General features: G+C 40.6%; 1 protein-coding gene across 1 annotated transcript in view; it reads left to right on the top strand.

The window, feature by feature from the left end:
* The window catches only part of SPAG9 (sperm associated antigen 9), a 2,484,778-nt gene that overhangs the window by 2,361,364 nt on the left and 101,788 nt on the right, over positions 1–21,626 (top strand). Inside the window, exon 28 of the mRNA XM_044084932.1 lies at positions 11,483–11,629. Within this exon, the coding sequence (XP_043940867.1) occupies positions 11,483–11,629 (147 nt within the window). The remainder of the gene's footprint in view (positions 1–11,482; positions 11,630–21,626) is intronic.

The raw sequence follows: 21,626 nt of genomic DNA, 5'->3' as shown, positions 1-21,626 counted from the left end.
TTGATACTGTACAGATTTTTTTTTAACAGTATGTATGTATCAATTTCATTTGGTTAAAGTTGTGGAGCTTTTCTCCACAGGCCTCTATTGAAAAGAGGAAAAAGTGTGCTTCCATCCTTCGCTGTTTGACTAGCAGCACAAGGACATTATCTTTGAAAGCCACTTTCATCAGACATCTGGAATTGCGCTTTCTCCACTGTAGTACAACCATGGAGTTGGTATACAAGTTCGGGGGATGTGAGGGTTCCCTCTACATGGGGTGGGTTGCAGGGAGGATTGCCCCTTGGGGAAAAAAAGCTTTGATGCTTAAAAATGTCTTTCAGGGAGGGTTTTTTTTTCACTGTCTAGTCCATCAGACAAACAGCCTTCAATAAATTATCATGAATGCTCTGAAAAGGGGCTTTTGGCCCAACTAGGTTTATCTGGACAACAATATATATATTTTTTTAAAAATGATAGACATCAGAAAGATTAACTAGTCGTTTTCCTTATTTGTAAAAGGAAATCATTGTCTTCTACTGTTAAAGGAATCCCATTGACTGTCTCCTTGCATTGCTGTTTTGTTTTGAGAACACCAAAACCTTAGAAAAATATTTGGGTATACACCACAAGGGCTGCTTTGGCTTTGACGACATGTTATGCATCTGGGATCAAAATGTCCTGTTAACAGCTTTCCTTTGAGTTACTGATGGCAGTTTGATCTGGTTCTGTCTGCAGCAGTGCTGTAACATAACTATTTTTCCAGCAAATCTCTTCAGAAGAGCCCAGCGTTGCATGGCAATCTGATAATTACATTGATTGGAATTTCCAAGCTACCTTAAATTCAACTAGCTAAGGACCACTCACAAAATTCTCAACCAATTAGATAAATGTCACTCCTTATGATCACTTCTCCAATGCCCCCTCCAAATGATTGCGAGGAAAGGTAAATGCCTTGCTGGTACTTGCGTATTATCGCAACCACATTCCAAATGTGATATCTTCAGTCAACGATTACAGACTGTCGTGTTCCCCTTTCAGTGATGCGTTTTTAAAAGTTGCGTACTGAAGCTGTCATAGCAGGTTAGCAATTTCTGTCGTGTGAAACATTTACAATACAAAAGCATTTCCATTTTCACAAGTGACAACTAGTATATCTGTAGAGGTACACAGGAATTAATCATATTTTGACAGGACTGAAAGAATTTGACAAATGTTGACTATGCAGCAGTTCATGTTGTTCTTAGTGGTCATGAAAAATGCATAAAATCAGGTCTCAGTCTCTACTGTATGGTGCATTTATGCCTGTACTGTGCCAGGTTTGCATGACTCCAGGAGGACTGAATATACTCTGTGTTGTCAGCTGCAAGTTGCCTACAGTGATTTTAACTTGAAATATAATTGTATGAGAAATATTTCATACAATGGTGTACGCTTCACGTGCTTAAATCTGCAGAGAAATGCCATCTATTTCGGAGACAGCAGCCAGGACACAGTTCATCATTACAATGTACACTTGATGTGACCCACCCCAAAAATAATTTCTTGCTGTTGCCAGCATCCTTTTAATTTATTGTATCGCCACATAAACATTTACTTAAGAAAATAATTTAAGGAGTGAAGTGGTTGTTTCACATTTTGCCGGCATTACTTACACACATTTGGAATGTGGTTGCCATAATACGCAAGTACCGCCTTGCCTATATGCTAAAATCACAAACTTATGTTGATGCTTTGTATTCCAGCTCTATTGTCAAACTCTGGAAGAGTATTATGTCATTACTCATGCATCTAAAATGTCACCGTCTGCAGTGGCAAACTGAGAACCTCCGTAATTAACGCCTGCCTGTGCCACTGCTGTTCCTTTCATGACTAATCCACCTATTCAACACAAATAACACTAATACAAGCTTTACCCTCAAAACAGTTTCTACCACTTCAATCAAAAGCATGCTCTCCAAACTAAAAACCTCATCAACAGCAGCCAACCTACTCCCCAGCTATTTCTTGGAACTCATAGCAGATGCTATTGCTATCCCAGTCTCCACTCTCATAAACAGATCAATTGTTGAAAACTATGTGCCCAAACTCTGGAAAATATCCTATGTTACACCCATACATAAAGGCAGGACCTCCACTGAACTTAATAACTGCAGACCCATCACTTTACTCTCCCCCCTGGCCAAAAAACTAGAAAAATGCATCCATACCCAGATGCTAAACTATCTCCTAGACAGCAACATCCTGTGACCTACTCAGCATGGTTTCAGACCTGCCCATAGTACAACCCTCCTCTGCTTCACAGACACAGTAAACTGTCTCAAAAATGAAGGCCTACAAGTGTCAACTCTTTTTTTGGATATGTCCAAAGCATTTGACACAGTCTCACACCAAATCCTGCTAAACAAACTAAACCAATATCATCTATCAAATTCCACTCTTACCTGGTTCCAAAGCTACTTAACTGACAGGTACCAAGCTGTGAAATGGGAAAATTCTCTCTCTCTCCTTAGCTGCCCATAACTATAGGAGTCCCACAGGGTTCTATCTTAGGACCACTACTATTCACAGTCTTTACAAATGACCTCCATACCTCCACACAGCATGCATCTATAATTCAGTATGCAGATGACACTACCTTAATATGTGCTGCACAAAACATTCCCACCCTCCTGCAAACAACTCAACTAGCATTCTCTGACATTGAAAACTACCTTTCCAAAGCCCGATTTATCCTCAATCCAAAGAAAACTCAGCTTATGATTATGACCAGTTTTAACAAAAACACTAACAGTCAATTCACTATCTACTCCACAAATGCTACTCCAATTGCTCCAGTGGCACAGGCTAAGCTATTGGGAATAACCATAGACTCCCACCTAAAATTTGATAGTCATCTCAACTTAAATATTAAAAAAGTACATGCCAAACTGGGTTCACTCTACCATATCAAACCATTTCTTACCAACAACACAAAATCAGCCATTGCTCGCTCCCAACTTCTATCCACCCTACTCTATGCATCTCCCATTCTGACTAATCTCAACAAAACTGAACTAAGCAAAATGGAAGCCTGCTATAACAGAATTGCCCGCTTTGCTGCAAATTGTTCATATAGAACTCATCACTGTACTGCCTTGAGACAGCTCCACTGGCTTGAACTGCCCAACCTCCTAACCTACAATCAGCTCTGCCTCTGTCATTCTATCTGTTACCTCCCCAATAAGTGTCCTGCCCTCAAAAACCTAGTACAACATCACTCAGCCAAAAGGCCTCTTAGATCATCAAACAAACTACTACTTGAAGTCATCAATAGCTACAATAGCTTTGGAGATGCACTATATAGTAGTTCAGTGGCTAAAAAATGGAACTCTGTCCCTACTAGCATTCAAAATGCATCATCCAAAGCCTCCTTTAAAGACCTCATCAGGCAACATATCAAGCAAAGTTGGCAGTGCCATGAGTGTTCCACAGGCTAGTGAAAGCGGATAACATATACATACTAAATCTAGAGCACTTGATAATAATTTTCAATCTTACTCACAAACACTGGCTAATCTACAATGTATGTACTGTACCTGTGTACTATGTATGTATCTATGTTCCAAATTTCAGCTGTACACCACAAATCTATTAATTACCTTTATTTTTTAAAATTAATATTTTTTTTTGTTTGTTCTCTCCACTGTAACTGGTAACAGTTTATGTGCCGCATACCACTGTAAAAACATGACTCTTGTAATTTGTGTGTATGCTGATCATGTCTAAATAACTAAATGTCTGTAAATTTTCTCTGTGGAGCTTTTCTACCCATGTGTCTGCTGAAAAAGGGCCTTTTCGGCTCAGTCAGACACCTCCGGTTAACAAATGTAAAATAATAATAGTAAATATTCAACCAATACCAGAAAAGTCTCTCTCTCTCACTTACTGTATACACAGTCTGAAATGCACTACTATTGTGACATACTGCCTAGTGTTTAAGAGATGTTAGTAGCCCTCAAGTAATTTGTATACAACACTAAGTTTGGCTCCTTTGCTGTCAGTGTATGATGCTACCTTTGTCACCATTTTTCAGAGGTTATTTCTGATGCAATGTTTTCCTTTTTCAGCTAAAGTTTTACTTGTGTTTTTGAGTAATAACTCAATGTTGCTTGATTGACAAAGTAGTGGTTATTATAACAATTTTACATCCTATTTATTTGTATTAAGCTTGATGTGCTATTTTCCTTATGTAGCTTATACTTTGAAAAAGAGGTATGTTTTCGGGAGTGCTACTTTTTTTGAGCTTTTCTCCTTGGACCACTGCTGAAAAGGCATCTTACATGACCCAGCTGGGATTTCCTGGTAAATAATTACAAATAAAAAAAATTAAATAGCCTGAATGCAAATGGTTTTGTAATAGCTTCGCTGTGAGTGTGTGGCCATTTGTTTGAATTCTGCCTAGTCATATTTGATTGTAGTTGCATATCTTCATATATTTTCTTGATGTGTTATAGTATTGCAGGTTTGCAAACTGCAGAAACACTTTTCGATGAGTGCAAGTAACTTGTTAGGAAGTGTGTCCCTTGATTAGTTACGCTCAAGTAATTATTTGAAGAATGATGGTGGTGTGATCATTCATTTGAAAACTCTCAAAATAACACACACAGTCATGGTTTACAGTAAACCAGCAACTAGCTGTGTCAGTGTAAAACAAGCCATGTTTTGCAAGGAGCAAGCCACCTTGCATTCCCTTTTGTGGGGGCTTTGCCTCAGTAGTGCCCTTATACTGTTTTTACTTAAAGGTTGCTGCATCACACTGCAAACAAAAATAAAAGCTTTCCTCACATTTTCCATGATTCTTGGAGTTTGCAGACCTTCCAAAGTATGCAGTTTGAACAAAAACAAATCACCCCCTAGAGAGTGAGCAACCCCATGTGAGCATGTGACCAACATGTTTTCTGTGTGCCTTTTTTATTGTTTGCTGTTATATCTAACAACTGTCAAGCCTACTCAGATTTTATCCATTTGATTCCCTCTACTAGGGAATTACCCCAGTACAGTGGGGTGAGAGAGTGATTTAGAGAGACCATCATACAGGCAGCTATGAGGGTCTTTGTGCCCTTGACGGCATCCCAGCAATATGGGTCTTTTTGAGTTGCTTTATCCCCACCCTGCTGGATGGGGGAATGAGCTACCTACATCATGAAGACCAAAAATGCCTCCCCCATAAGTGTATGCTGACATACAGTCTGTAATAAAAGCTACCCCTAGACAGTGGCTTTATAACCCAAAAGCCTCTTCCCCAGGATGCACACCATGGCATATCCTTTCTTCTAAGGAATTGTGGCTGTATGCTTCTTGCTCTGCCTTGCCATTATCCCGCGATGGGTTTGCTTTTTTCCCCTAACAGTTATGTCAAACACCAGTACCACCAATCAAACGGTTGCCTGGGCCATAGTCAGGCCTTTCATCTCTTTGCACTACCATTACTGGTAGCAAGTACCAAACTGAGAATTTGTGGTGAAGTCACTGTGATGTGAGCAGTTTGTATTAAGCTGTTGACTGTAAGTCATACCACTTTACCCACCCCAGGTAATGTGTAGGTGCCACATTGGCAGATGTTAGCATCTTTACTAACTATTACAGTCTTGATGCAAAATCTGGGACAGAGCAGGCTTTGGCCTAACTGCTGGGTGGCCCTGTGTAATTCTTCTCTGTGGATTGTCTCCGAAACTGCTTGAAGTTTGTTTCAAATGTTAATATTCTAATAAGTCTTTCCAAACTAGATAGGACACTTTTGTGAAGTGGTTAACATTACCATTACCTCCATAACAGAGAAGTCATTAGTGTGTTGGGGCACCCACCTTTTATATCCCTGCAGGATTGGCGTTAAGATTCGTTTGGCCCTTTAATCACTCAGTTATTATAAAACATGTTGCTTTACAGTGTATCCTTACCCTCTTACTTGTACAAACTTTTCTCTCCAGAAATGAACTAAATACATGCAGGTATTGGTTGTGTAAGTTTCAGGCCAGTTGCAGACATTTCCATGTGGCTTGCACAGGGGGGAGTGATATCGCTGAAAACATTGTCTTGATTTTTTGTCCCTTGCAGGTGAGTAGGCATAAATATTTGTTGTTGTAATTTATTTACTTGTAGTCCTTCAGGTATGGTGAGTACCTCATATACTGGTACTTTAACTACAAAGGCTTCTCTTGGCAGATCTTTGTCTGGCACAGATGTTGCTGTATGCTTTCATTCCTTCCGTGTCACCCCAAGAGAGCAGTAGTCTGTTCTATGTGGGGAAGATATGTTGGTCCAAGGAAGGCTTGGGGTTATCCCAGACTGATTTTTGAGATTTTAAGCTTTGCCTCATTTTTGTGTCAGCTTCCATTGTTTTCTTCATGTCCTGAAGCTGGTGCTCCCTCAGTGCTTTGATTGGTATTGACAGATATGTTAGATGCTTTCTTGCACATCAGTAGTGGAACATGTTGGTAGCTATATATGGGGGGGGGTCCTTCATTTTAATGTGAATGGGAAATGGTACATGATGCTGCTGTGTCTTTCCTTTTCTCTGCTTCTTAAATTGTTATCAAGGTGTCTGATTTCATGACTGTCTGATCTTTCTTTACTTATGCCACTGATTGTTGGCCCCACCAAGGATTTAATGGCAGTGGTTTTAGTGGAGCTTAACTTTGGTTGCAACTAAATTGTGTCACCAACCATGAAAAGTTCTGTTCACCTGTGGCTGGATGCAAAATCTGTTCCTAATTCTATACTCCATTTGGAGTTGCACTCCTTCAGATGGGTCAAAGGAACTTAAGGACCTGCCTTTTTCTGTTGCATCAGTAACGTAAGATCAAGCCCCTACCCTTTTGGAGCTTCTGGCAGCAATAGTTGTTAACAATTTCCCTTGCTCCTTCTACTTTTCATTCCTGCATTAAATATTATTCTGTCATTGTTTGCAGAGTTGTCATTTCCTGTCGGGTCCTTATTTGGGACCCTTTCTACAACTTGCTAAATTGTTTGATCCTTTATTGGAAATGGACTTGCCCTTTGTTCTCCCCTCCCCAACTTGGTCCCTAGTGTTGGGTTACTTACTGGAGGGGAAAGATATGTATAGCCTTCTGCCATGTATTTTTTTGGCATTGATGTCCAGTGGAAAAGCAGCCTTCTGCATTGCCTTTTCATTTTGAAGGCTGTGTTTGGCATTATAACCCTGGAAGGATTTTTAAATCCTGATGTTTGTAGTGAGATTCAGCATTCAGATAGTGGTGTGTGGTACCTCTTCTAAAGGGAAGCAATGTATATGTTGGACTTGGCCATCATCTTGGTGAAGGCCTGTATCTTGTGCCCTAGAGTAATCAAGTTTCCTGCTGAACACACCAAGCCTCCTTCCTGAGTTTAGTAACACAGTGTTCAAGCCATTTTCCAAAAGGACACTCCAGAGGTTAGCCTGCTTTTTGTCTTAGAGAACACAGTGCTGCAGTTCTCTTTCTAACAGGAAAGGTGTAGGAGTGAGCAATAAATGTAGCTGCAGTGCAATGCAGAATTAATCTATTAATTCCCTGTCATCCCTCATCTACTGGCAGATGTCTCTTCTCCCATCACAATAGATATGTGAGCCATTTTGTGTATCTTAGGGCAGCAGAGTAGCACAACAGCCACAGTTGCTGTATTGGTGTGCTTAGTTCTGCAGTTAAGTTTTCTCCTGTTGAAAACATTCTGTGTGAAGTCTGCATGTGTTTTCTCTCACTATTCACATTGTGTTTTTGAATAGCTGTTCCAGCCTCATCCGAAAGACAATGATGTAGGTGAACTGGTATTCCTCTAAGTTGCTTATAGCTGTGTGTGCTGTTTGAGAGTTGATGTGTGTGTGTGCATGCACAGTGGGCTGGCATCCCTGTTCAGATCAGTTCCCTTGGCTTGTGCTCAGTTAATGCAGGGAGAGATTCCAGCTCCTCTGCAACTTTGATTAAGAGAATAACTGGTGGCTGAATGAATGAGTTAATGAATGGTATGTTCAGTGCAACATAGTATAGCTATTTCTTTTTTTTTTTTTTAATTAGACACAAATGCCTGATTTTAGGTGTGACATGAGAAGTCTATGTGGTTAATTACTTATGCACACTCTCCCAGTTTGCAAATGAGGTTGAGGATGTAAAGTGCAGGGCTATAGAATGATGTTCATTAAAAACTCATTAGCCTTAATTTTCCATTTTAAACTGACAGATTGCATAATTTCCAGTGAGGTTTGTTAATTTTCATTCTTTACTGAAGCATTTTCCCTGTTAGGGCACAGTCTTCATTACTTTCATTACTAATATTTTATTTTTATTTATTTGCCCTTTGGCTCAGTCAGACTTTCACAGTTACCAGTGGCCCATTTTCAGTGGAGGCCCAGAGAGAAAAGCTTGACAACAGATTTAAAAACTTTAAACAGTAATTGACGAGTAATTATATTCAAGGGGAGAAAAGTCCCACAACATATTAAGTGTTTTACAATGATGTGATGAGTAATTATATACAAGGGGAGAAAAGCCCCACAACAGATTAAATATTTTATAGTGAGTTGGAGAGTAAAGTTCCACAAACACACGCTAAAACATTTTACAATAAATGATAAGTAGTTATATGCAAGACGAGAAAAGCACCACAACAGATAAAGCTCTCTACAGTGTTTTGGGGTGTTCCTTGTATACAAGGGATAAGAACCCACAACACATTCAAGTACACTTACAGGATATTGCTAGGAGAAATTGTGGTCAAGGATGCAGTATGTACAGCAGGTAGCAAGACACTTCACAGACTATATTTCTAATAATATAAGGAGGTAAGAAATAGTTTAGTATTCTGATGACACAGTAGAGTAATAGAATGAGATGGGGAGAAGTAATGTGCAGAATGGCAGCTTTTGCAGTGGCTAGACAAGTCTGTGTGCAGTTTGATGCCATTTCTGTTGTCTGTTACCAGAAGTCTAAAACGTGTCTTGGCTGTTATTCCACCAGGTGGCAACTCCAGTCTGTGTCTATTCCACACATTTGCATCGTCACCACCTGCTCACCTCTGCAGACATTTACTGGGTGTGTTACTTGTGCTTCCACTCCAGAAGCAGAACAGCTGTAAAGAGAGCTGTATTCAGGCCTGGTTGCTTTGAAGTCCTGCTCTGGCTTTGTCTGACATATGTTTGGTTTCATTTTTGTTCCCCTGTTGTGGAGGGTGCCTACAGTAAGGTCACTAGTGTGTTATTACACATTGCATCAGCTGATTTTTGCATAGGATATCTGCACTCAGCTTCTATTTCCCTTACTGTCCTCTCACCCCTTTGATATGACACTCTGTCCCTTTCTGATAGCAGAACCTTTTGGACATAAGCTTCAAACTTATCGTTTAATTTATAAGTGTAACCTTCTTTTTGATTCACTGATGGTAAGGAAGAGGGTGCATATTCCTTTTAGCCCTGATGCTCTCCTTGACCTGTCACATGAAGAAACTGTATGACCGCTCCATTTCTTGGAGCTCAAAATTGTAAGATGTGTAGAAGGCTAATGAATATATATCCAATTGCTCAGTCCATTGCCATGTCCCATTCGGAAGATCATCTGATATGGCAAGTACTCTATCTTTTTTTGAATTTCAGAGACAAGTATTTGCTGGCAATGAAATATGTCTAGACATGTATAAATTGGAAATGTGAGCCATGCTTGCGTGGAGACTGGTCCTAATTAAAATATGCAAGTCTAATTCACTTGGTTAGAGTAATTTAATAGCTTGAGGTTTGGATAAATTCCATCTGCTTTCATTTGTAGTGGATATGTATTAAATACAGCTGGATCTAAGTATTATGCAGAAAAACAGACTCTACCGTGCTCATTGTCTACACTTTACATTTAACAGCATACTTGTTGGGTAATAACCACTGTCATAATCTAAGAACAGCAAAATGTGTTGTCATGCCGAGCTTGTAATTACATTGCCATTAGCAGAGTTAATAGTGTCAAATTTCTAGTAACTTGAGTAAAGAGTAATACCTAAAACAAGGTTTTTGGGAGTGATCACATGCTATCGAGAGTGGTTCTTCTGAGGCTCAGGCAAAGAAGAAAGGGCTTGCTGTGTTCTATGCACAGGTAGTTCCTTTTTGAGAATTTGCACAGGCCAGAAAACATGCAGTATGAACTGTGGTACTGTATGTGGATTCCATTTAGTAATTTCACTGACATCTTGCAGAATGAGCCCACCCCACATAGTCAGTTTACAAGCAAGGAAGTGAGACATTTCTCCCAGTACGTGTATGCAATTCTGTTTTTTTGTGTGTTTTTTACCTCCCCAACTGCTGTCAGTCCCTGTTCTATGAGCCTGATGATTCATTGTCTGTGATGCTTGTACACTGACTCAAGGGAGAGCCAGTTGGAGGAAGCCACCATCCAGATAGGCATGAAGGCTCTTTGTGCTTTGGCCATGTGTGGTCTGCCAGTCTCCATTCCAGATTGTCTTGACTATCTGCCCAGGGGGCCAGCTGGAGAGGACCTCTAAAAACAATGATCCTCTCCCTGCCTCCGAACTCACCCCTGTCAATTCTCCCAGCCTGTCAGTGGACTCCCTCATGGTAACTGTTATTAGCACAGATGGTTAGGGAATTTGTCAATGAGCTCTAACCTCCTCTTCCAGAATATCTGATGTGAGCACCCACATCATTGCACTGATGATTACATGAACTGGAACCTAGACTGAGAACAAGAGGCACAAATTTGTGCCTCTTGTTCTCAGTCTAAGTTCCAGTTCTCGTGGCTTGTTGTGATATTCTGGAAGTTTTAGTCTGTTTTTGTGGTCTATTGCACTGATAATGTTAGTTGTGCATGCTACCACACATGCACTAGTACTAGCTACTTTCACTACTCTGGCAGTGCCAAGGTCATGTCCCCAGTTGTGTGCAATTTTCATTCCTTTGCAGATCTCTTCTTTTGTGGTGGTGGGGGTGATGGTCAGATGACCAGAACCACTTCTTCCTTCCCATAGCACGGGCAAGCTATGACTGGTCTTTTGCTTCCATCCCCACAGCACTTCCAGCAGCTAAGCTGTTACTCAAACTAATGTCAGCTAGGTCATTGTCAGGGTTTTCCTTCTGTCTGTTCTGTAGTTCTGGGGATCTCCATTCCCAGTTCTGAGCTGTGAAGAATGCATTGACAGGAGTTTTTAGTTTTAAGTAGCTCAGAAATGAGCAGGGATGTTTATTTTTAGGTTAAAATGTGAGGTTGATCCACATAACCCACTTTGCGTTTTTGGCAAGTTTTGTATAGTATGGCTACCACTGTGTCTAATCTGATTTAATGTGGCAGTGTCAAGTAAGTTACCACATATGGTTGGGGTACTGTACAAAGCTCTCTGATATATAATTACTAGAAGTGTTGTCACCTTTCTCTGATAAGCTGAGTCACTACTGTATTTGTGCAAAATATTGCAGGCACATGATTTAATACATTTAATCTTAAGCCGAATTTATAATACATTACATTTTTAACAGGTCAGGTCATTAACCCACCAGTTAGCAGTGGCTCTGACTCAGCTTTAGATAAAGCTGGATCTCCTGCACAAGACACTCCCAGCCAGCAGCCCCTAAGTTCAATGCTTGTGATGAGTGGAGGAGAAGGATATATCGATTTCAGAATGGGTAAGGAAACATTTTCTAATTCATTTTATTAAAAAACATAACCATAGTAAAATAATCTGTAAATCTTATTTTTTAACTGAGTCACAGTATTCATAGTCATAGTAGCTAGAGGCAATTTCTTATGATGGTCATGTATTCTATAGAATGGAGGCAATCAATTTTTCACTTTCTCCAGTACCCTTATTGAAGCTGACTGACTGTTCCTGGGTAAGCATTTTTGTACTTTGATTCTACCAGTAGAAGATGTTCTTAGCTGTTCTACACAGTCATAAGTTGAAATTGCCCAAGCAACAAACTGGTCAGTTGCAAATGGTTAAATAATCAAGTCTTCACAAATTACCAAAATACGTTTTTTGCTTGAGAGGCAACCACCCCTGCACACACCTATCCTATTCTTGTATTTATTAACTCAGTAGTCACGCAGCCAAAGGCAAACAAGAAACCCACTTTGGGTATGTAAACCCATAAGGAATGAAGAGCACTTTTGTTGTTGCATTAAATGAGTAGGAAATACTGTTGGAAAATTATAAATTGATGAGTTGTAACTTGAGGGTCGGTGCTTATAGTTGTGCTTCCTCAATGTGAGAGGAAGCAGTTGATGTTCATCGTGTTTCACTGTTGCGGTCATTACACTTGGGTTATCCTGCTGGCAGGCTACCCGCAGTCGGCCCGAATTCCAAAGTCCTCGTCCGGCATCAGTTGCTGTCGCCTCTTCCCTGATGTCAGTGCGCCAGGGGTATAAAAGATGCAGCCACCGCCATTTTCTTCAGTCTTTCTTGCCCGCGCGGTGCCCGAAGCAAAAGCTGTTCGCAAGTGCCGGTCGGCCGACTTCTGAGATTTTCGAAATTGAATTTCAGATCCGAAGTCTTCAATAAAGCTAAGTACCCCATTGGGAAAATGTTTTTCTTGCTCCAGACCGATGTCAGAAAAAGTTAACATTTGTATTTCTTGTGGGAAGCAAATACCTCATAAGGATTTTCATTCTTACTGTATTCCTTGCCTAGGCCCTGACCACGACATTGCTAGTTGTCAGTTTTGTGCTAGACTTAACCAACGCACTATTAAGCATCGGTACGATTTTGCATTTCATTACTTTGGCTGTAGGTTTAACTATATACTGCCGTTGGAACAGCCGATGACCGGAGTTCATAAAAAGCACAAGAAAAAAAGAAAAGGACAGGCATCCGAGGTCCAGAACAGACAGAGCCTCTTTAAGGCCAGTCGCCGGTTCTCAGTGAGGTGCTTTCGCAGCCCCTGACACCCGCTACCTCAGAGCCACAGGCCACCTCCGACTCCCACGTGGAGACAACTAGGCCTCTGGATACTCAAGGTATTGGGCCTTCGGAAACTAATCCCTCAGATGGGTCCGAGCCGCTGAGCAGGCATCGGCTTTTGAGGGTGTTTTCAGACCTACACAGCTTTATATCAAGCCAACTTCAGCATCCAAGACAAAGACTAAAACAGCTTTAAAGACAAGGAAACATGTACAGCATTCTCCAGGACAGATTTCCATGCCTAAGAAACAGATGTTCAAAATGGCTGAAGACCTAATTACTTTGATCAGGGGTTCCCATCCCCTTCCTGATAAGAGGCCTAGGCAAGACACTGAATATGATTCCTCTGATCAGGTTTCCATTTCCTCTGACTCCTCTTCAGAACAGGGATATTCTATTCCTTCCTATGAGGATTCTGATGCTGAAGAATCTATTCCTTCAGCTTCTCCTCCTGAGGATTATTCCTTTGGGGAACCCCTGCATACCATGAGGGAGCATTTCCACTGGGAGAGCTAAGATTACTCAGAATCTAAGAAAAGGCTCAGAGACTTTCTTCTACTACCTCAGCACAGACGTCTTGCTATTCCACCTGTTCTAGACATTGTTGATGATGTATTTTCAGAGTCCGGACTGCCTCCCGACTCTTTACCTCCTGCACCTGTTAAGCCAGACAGATACTACAGGGTTCCAGATTCTCATAAATTTCTATGCAGAAACCCTGCTGCTGACCCAGAAACTATATCTCAGGGTCCCAAAGGGGTCAAGGCCTCTACTGCAAAAAAAAACCCTGTCCCCTCAGATAGGGATTCAAGGGCACTAGACAGATGGGGAAAAAAGTTTACACTTCTGCTACCTTGACTGTAAGGGCTTTAAATTGTCAGTTCCATATGCTTAAATATCAGCAATACTTAATGTCACTGTTAAAACAGAAAATTACAAATTCTGAATGTTTTGAGAACAAGGAAATGCAGGATTTATTGCATGCAGCTGAACAAGTTGGAAAGCATACTTTGCAATGTGGTTTTGATTCACTGGGAGGCCTCTTGCAGGGCCGCAGTTACAGGTTCTGTCATTAGAAGGCATGCTTGGTTAAAGGAACAGAATCTGCCTGATCATGTTAAAGCAAAATTATTGGATGCTCCATTACAGCATGATACTTTGTTTGGTGTTAAGGCAGAAGAGGTGTTGAAGAAAATGGAGGATAAAGCTAAATCTATGCAGACAGTAAAGGATTTCTTACAGGTACAGCCACCCAGATTTAGCAGGAACTGGCCTTCTAAGAATTGATCCTTTCCAGTGTCAGACAGGCCACAAAGAGGTAGATACAGACGCCCTAGAGGCAGACAACAGCCCCAGGGCTCATACAGGCCCAAACAATGGGGTGCTTCTACATCCAAAAGCAGAGAAGACAAATCACAGCCTTATAGGAAACAGTCCCAATGACTTCCCTCTGCCAATGCCAAGCACTTATCTTTTGGCAGCACCCTTAGGGGGAAAGCTAGCACTTTTTTCACAAAATTGGCAAATGATCACCCAGGACAAATGGGTTTTAAATATAGTCTCTCAGGGCTAGAGGTCCCACTTTCACACCCTTCCAAAGGCAAAAGGTTTGCCAGACCTGCTACACAATCAATGGGCAGAGGCACAAAAACAAGTTTCATCTCTCATGGACATGAAGGCTATTCAACCAGTGCCACAACAAGAGCAGGGACAAGGATTTTACTCAAGACTTTTCTTAGTACCAAGAAAGGACAAAGCCTGGAGACCAGTTCTGGACCTGTCTATTCTAAATACTTTTCTGGACGTTCCAAAATTCAAAATGTTTACTCTGCAGCAGCTTCTGCCCATGCTGGGCAAGAAGGCTTGGCTTGTAACTTTGGACCTCAAAGAGGCATACATGCATGTATCAATCAGACAATCTTGCAGGAGATACCTCAGATTCATAGCTGGCTCAATGCACTACCAATTCTCTGCACTGCCCTTTGGCTTATCTACTGCGCCCAGGGTCTTCACAAAATGCCTGGCACCAGTAATTGCATTTTGCAGACAAAGAGGAATTCAAATATATCCCTACTTGGACGACTGCCTTATTCAAGCAGAGACCAAAGACATTCTACTAAAGCATCTGGCGTTTGTAAAAAGATTATTAATTTGCCTAGGGTACACAGTAAATGAAAAGAAATCAAAACTATTACCCTCTCAAGAAATAATATTCCTGGGTGCAAGCTTAAATACAACTGCCCAGATGGCTTATCTCATGCCAGACAAACAAAGGCAACTAACTTCTTACTTCAAAAGCATGGTAACAAAGACCCAGTTATCTGCAAGAAAAATTCTGCAGGCTCTGGGCTACATGGCATCCTGCATTGTACTAATTCCATATGCAAGACTGCATATGAGGAAACTACAATGGTATCTAAAAAGTGTTTGGACTCAACATTGCCACAGCCTGGAAACATTAATTACTCTCATTCCCTGCCTGCAACAGGAGTTTCGATGGTGGACACAGGCCTGTCACCACAACAAGGGACAGCCATTCACTTTACCCACAGCCAGGCAGACACTAACAACAGATGCATCAGATTATGCCTGGGGGGCACACATGGCAGGAAAATGTATTCAGGGCACATGGCCCACAAGCCAAATGCATCTTCATATCAATCAAAAAGAGATGCTAGCTGTACAGAATGCCCTGACAGCCTTCAAGGACCTACTTCATCCAGGACAACTGCTGATAAAGACGGACAATACTACAGGCATGTGGTACATAAGCAAGGATGCACACATTCCTACCCCCTCTGCAGACAAGCCATGACTTTATGGAGCACAGCATTGACTTATCAAGTACACCTGCAAGCACAATTCCTGCCAGGAAAGACAAATACTTTGGCAGACGAACTAAGCAGAAACCTCATGGATCCTCATGAGTGGAAACTAGATCCACAAATCTTCAGCATGATAACAGGAAAATGGGGATGCGCAGACATTGATCTGTTTGCCTCCCCTCACAACTGCCAGCTACAGAAATTCTGCACTCGGACTTATCACAAACAAGCATGGAAAGTGGACGCCCTTTCATTCAGCTGGAAAGCCCTTACAGTATATGCCTTCCCTCTTCTGCCTCTCCTCCCTAAGGTACTCCTAAAGGTCAGACAAAAGAAGCCAAAAATGATCCTGATTGCCCCAGACTGGCCAGGCCAGCACTGGTACTCAATTCTAAAGAGCTTGTCTCAAGGCCCAGCCTGGACATTACCTCAAATTCCTCATTTGGTGACCCAACAAAACAATCCGATCCTGCACAGCCAACTCAGAACCCTAAATCTGGCTGCATGGTGGACATTGTAACCATTCAGAACACACCTCTCTCTAAAGCAGTTATGGATGTTATTTTGGAGGCCAGGAGGCCCAGCACCAGAAATTCTTATGCAGAAAAATGGAAGAGATTCTGTGCTTGGAATCAGGCACAAGGAATTGACATGCTTGTACCAAATATTCCTCAGATTTTACAATACCTAACTGAGATGCTGGACAAAGGCCTATCCTTCTCATCAGTTAAGATCCATGCCTCTACCATTTCAGCTCATTACAATACGGACCCACCTATTTTTTTCTCATCCACTGCTAAGGCAGTATCTCAGAGGGGCCAAAAACATAAGACCTCCAAGGAAAGCTCCAATACCTACATGGGACCTCAATTTTGTCTTGGAAAAACTCACACTGCCTCCTTTTGAGCCAGCCAATACAGCTGAGATAAAATACGTATCATGGAAAACAGCTCTTCTAGCAATAACTTCAGCAAGAAGAGTCTCAGAGTTACAGGCACTAATGGCTGTGGAACCTTTTATTATTTTCCATCCGGAGAGAGTTTCTCTAAGGACAAACCCAACATTTATGCCTAAGGTAGTGTCCAGTGTGACTCTTAACCAAACCATACATTTGCCTACTTTTTATCCAAACCAGCAGAATAAGGGGGAAGAGACTAATGCATTCTTTGGACATACACAGACCGCTACGCTTTTACTTAGACAAAACTAAAGCTTTCAGAAAGACTGAACAACTCTTAGTGGCATATGCTGCAGGATTGCAAGGAAAAGCTATTTCAAAGCAAACTGTTTCAAAATGGATAGGCCACTGCATTCGTTTCTGCTATGCACAACATGGCAAGTCAGTGCCTTAAGGGCATTAGGCCACATTCTACCAGAGCAGCAGCCACTTCAGCAGCCTTCCTCAGAGGAGTACCAACCAAAGACATTTTGGAGGCTGCAACCTGGACTTCAGTGCACACTTTTACAAAGCACTACCACTTACCTCTTTACTCTAAATCCAGAGCAAGCTTTGCCACTGCAGTTCTGCAGAGCCTCATAGCCACTCCTAATTCTATTTAGGCCCAGCCACCCAACCTCAGCTTTGGGATTCAACCCAAGTGTAATTACTGCAACAGTGAAACACGATGAACATAGTACAGTTGTGTACCTACCATAAATGTAGATGTTCGTGTGTATTCACTGTTGCAGTCCAGGTTACCCTCCCACCATCCCCCATTCATTGCTGGGACTTATCTGTACTTCTCTATTCTATACAACCTATGTGGTGTATTTGCTTGTAGATGAAGGTTATGTGCATGCTTTTTTATGATCAGAATTTTTTAGCCTACCCTTTTGGGGGCACCTGACATCTGGGGCAAGAAAAACTGAAGAAAATGGCGTCAGCTGCATCTTTTATACCCCTGGTGCACTGACGTCAGGGAAGAGGCGACAGCAACCGACGCCGGACCAGGATTTTGGAATTCAGGCCGAATGCAGGTAGCCTGCCAGCAGGATAACCCAAGTGTAATGACTGCAATAGTGAATACACTCAAACATCTACATTTATGATAGGTACACAACTGTACTTTATCATTCCTGTAGTGACTTGGAGCACAGTGATTATGCTGCAGTATTGTGAAAAAGACAAACTAGTTAAGCACTTCTGTAACCCAAGACCCAATTTTAATAATCAAGAACCCCCTGTTAAGATCTGGTCTCATGCTAGGCATTAAGATCTGCCAGTACTGACAAGCAAGTGACAGCAGCAGAATTTAAAACAGCTTCATTTTTGCCTGCTGTATATGCGAGTAATCTGTCCCTAACTTTCTTTCTCTGATGCAAGACTTGTGCTGTCTGTTGTTTGACAGCACTCACTAAGTGCTTTATGACTTTGAAAGCTGGCAGAGCTTTTTTTTTCATGGTACATGGAGCAGATAAAGTTCATGCACTGCACTACAAAAAAAATATGGTTGAGGCTCTAATTGTAGTCCTGCATTATGTGTTTTTGACATGTATGCCAATATCCATCACTCAAGCTTCACTCTGATAGGTTTATAGGTATATACTAGGCTAATAACCACCAGGGCCTTTATAAGCCTAGCCATACAACCCAACCCTCTTGTGTCCCTGTGTGTCGTGGACATTTATTGGGGTGGGGGGTGTATGTTAGTTATTGGTTTATAGGTATATAATAGACCAACGACCACCAGGTGAATTTTCTGGCAACCTTGTTTCAAACACATAATGGCTTAATCATAATACTCTGTATTTTGAAGTCTGATATTTCGATGGAGGATCACGGCAGCAGTTTTGTATGGGTTTGTCCATTGTTCTCTGTTTCTGTTTTATCTCTCACTGTAGGCCAGCATATGTCTTACACTGTGGTTTTGTGATAGGAGATTGCCATACAAGTAATTTCAGCAGGTGTCTGTCAGTTGTTATGGCTTTGAAATCATTAAGCTCTTGGCTGCATTTTCTTACAGGTACATTTATTGGTTATTACACCTTACTACAGTCATGTTTTTCAGCTTTAAGACTTTTTGTCATCAAGGTCAATGCAAGATGTGTGTCATGTGGCTGGAGTTTTTTCTTCATTTAGCTGATGAATACAAATTTCCATGACTGCCGATTTTGTTTTGGGGCTGATCATGCTGCTAGGGCCACTGGATATTGTCTAAAGTTCAGTATTAGGAATTTTTTTTCACCAAGATAAAATCACAGCAATGACAAACACTTTCCATAGTTAGAAAAGTTGTGGAAGTGTTAGAATTGGAAAAAAAAAATTCCCTTTTTTGAATCAGAAGTACAGGGGGGGGGGTTTGAGAGAGAATTCTTTACAGAAAAGTAGAAAATATTTAAGCCTTCTTCCAGACAAATGGCTACAGCTTCAACTGTTTTCTTTTAAAAATTGATGCTGATCATAGTTGTATCACACAACTGTTCAGCTGTGGTAAGAAAGTCCAAAAGCAAAAAAAAAAAGTCTTGTGTAGATTCATTGTTAAGCCCTTCATTCTCAGTATGAATCCCAAGATGCTGAATGTCTTCAACAAAGTTTGTTTTTATCAAGGAAAATAAATGGCGCTTGTATTTAGGAATATGGATATTTGTCACTAAAATTAAGTTAGGGCTACCATATTATTGGAACTGAAGGAAATGTAGATGTAGTTGAACAATATCTTGAATTAAAAGTGATAGTGGTCTTACTGATGAAGTTCAGAACTCTCACAAAGCAGACTTTTTCCGGAGGAATAAATCTTGAACTGGGGACTGCACTGTGATTTCTGGCTTGTAAAAACCCAGCTGCTCTGGTGTACTTGTGTACTGCATCAGTAGAGCAACTTTTGCTTGGGAACTCTATATGTTAGTCCAGTATGAAGTAATTGGTAATAAATTTGAAAGGATGCAGATAACATTTATTAGGAGACTAATGAACATATCATTATGATCTCATTCATATTGAGACAGCTGGCTCTGTGCTATACATTACAGGCAAAATGTGCTTGGATTCTGAAATATGGAGCCTTGTGACATTATTTCCTTTTGGATTGTGTCCATAGTAAAAAATACATCATGAAGGGAATATGAGAAGATAGTGAATTAAGCATGCATGGTTTCAGGACATCTTAACAGGAAAAAGGAAGTAAAAAAGGTTTAGTTTAAAGTTGACTGAAGAATGGAAGAACCTGTCAGCTTATATATGGCAAGCACTTTCTTCCTGCATGACTTAACTGTAGTTTATTTTATTTATGTATTTAAATAAAATAAATAAATTAAAAAAATAAATAAATTCTTCACAGAGTTTTCTTCCTGTATAACTAATATTTAAATGCATGCAAGCTGCTTCCCAGGTTCAAGGAAAAATCACTGACTGGAAAGCATCACGGAGACGTTTATATCAAATTATCATGGAACTGTCTTAATCTGCTCCTGGATTTGTGTGCTATTTAATTATTGTACTTGAATGTGTTACTTTCCGTTGTGAATACACTGAAGATTATCCATTTTCATTCTTCTATTTTTGATTAGCTAGCGTAAGTTTTCTTTGTATGTTTTAGCTACCTGGTCAGCCACTTGTATTTTGTTTTAAACTTTTATAACACATTAAAAAATTTGGAAAAAAAAGTGATGTTCGACAACTTCATTTGATACTATGAATGTGTTATATGAAGTATGATATCTAAAAAAAAATGTGTATCAGGAGCAAAATTCGCCACTGGGGTACCTTACTATACCCACCATTGTGATGCCCTAAAAAAAAATAAACTGGTTAGAATTTCCTTACTACCTGAACCTAGCACAGCTTTCTCTGGCTCATAAAATAATCTGCAACCCAGCTAGCTGCCCTGCTCTAAAATTTGTCTTTTTGCCTTGTTACCCCATCTAGAACCCTTTGTTTGCTCCACTAACAAACTCCTCTTACAAGTATGTAAGTCCACAAGAAGAGCCAAGCAAAGTATCTACTCCCGTGCCATTGCTAAATTATGGAATGCTCTACCACCTAACATCTGTGGCATTGCATCTCTTAAGACTTTCAAATTAACATTGAAAAATCACTATCTGAATAGCCACATATGTATGTCCTTGCTCCTAAGCACATGTATACTAATCCCACAAAATACCCATACCCCCTTCCTTCCTGTACCTCTTTGCCCTCTTACATCAACCATTTATCCTAGTCATATCTATTGTTTAGCCCTCTAACTTGCGTCATGTAAGCTTACAAGTACTACTCTCATCCTCTGTTATACCCTTGGCTCCTCTTACACTAACCTTCATATTTCAGTCTGATTAATAAATTTCATGCTTCTGAACTTACAATATCAACTTCCCTTAATTGAGCCTAAAGCTGATTCTACTAAAGCTTGACATACTACTCTTTAACTCCTATTACTTTGAAGTCTAACATTCACTATTTCCTAAACTCAATGTCTCATTAATTAAGCTATCTCACTAAACTTGTTGCATTTTGATCTCCTGATGGTCTAAGTGTTATGACTGTATACATTTGTTTGCCAAATTGTGTACTTTAATCAATGTTCTAGAAGTGTAGAATGTTCTGTAAATGTATTAATAGTTTATACTTCTACTGTTTATGCTTTGTACTGTGGAGCTTTTCTACCCACACCACCGCTGAAAATGTGGTTCTGGCCCACTCGGACTTTCCTAGTCACCAAATGTCAATAAATAAATATTTCCAGACTCTTCTGGACAGTGATGTTAAAGAAATAATAGAAACGTTGGCATGTATTCAGACAAAATTCAGAGGGCACATTTTGCAGTAGAACTATATTCTAGTGGATACATCTACTGGAGCAGCTCCTAGTAAAAGTGGCTGAGAACTGATTCTTAAGTCAAAAGTTCTGAATGCACTGCCTGTGTTAGATTCTATTTTTGATGATTCAGCAAACCAGTGCTCAC

The sequence above is a fragment of the Protopterus annectens genome, chromosome 10.part0 (assembly GCF_019279795.1).
Source record: "Protopterus annectens isolate FY-2018-M chromosome 10.part0, PAN1.0, whole genome shotgun sequence".
Taxonomy (NCBI): Eukaryota; Metazoa; Chordata; order Ceratodontiformes; family Protopteridae; genus Protopterus; species Protopterus annectens.
Note: the sequence above shows the minus strand (reverse complement) of the source record. Positions and strands in the feature narration are given on the sequence as shown.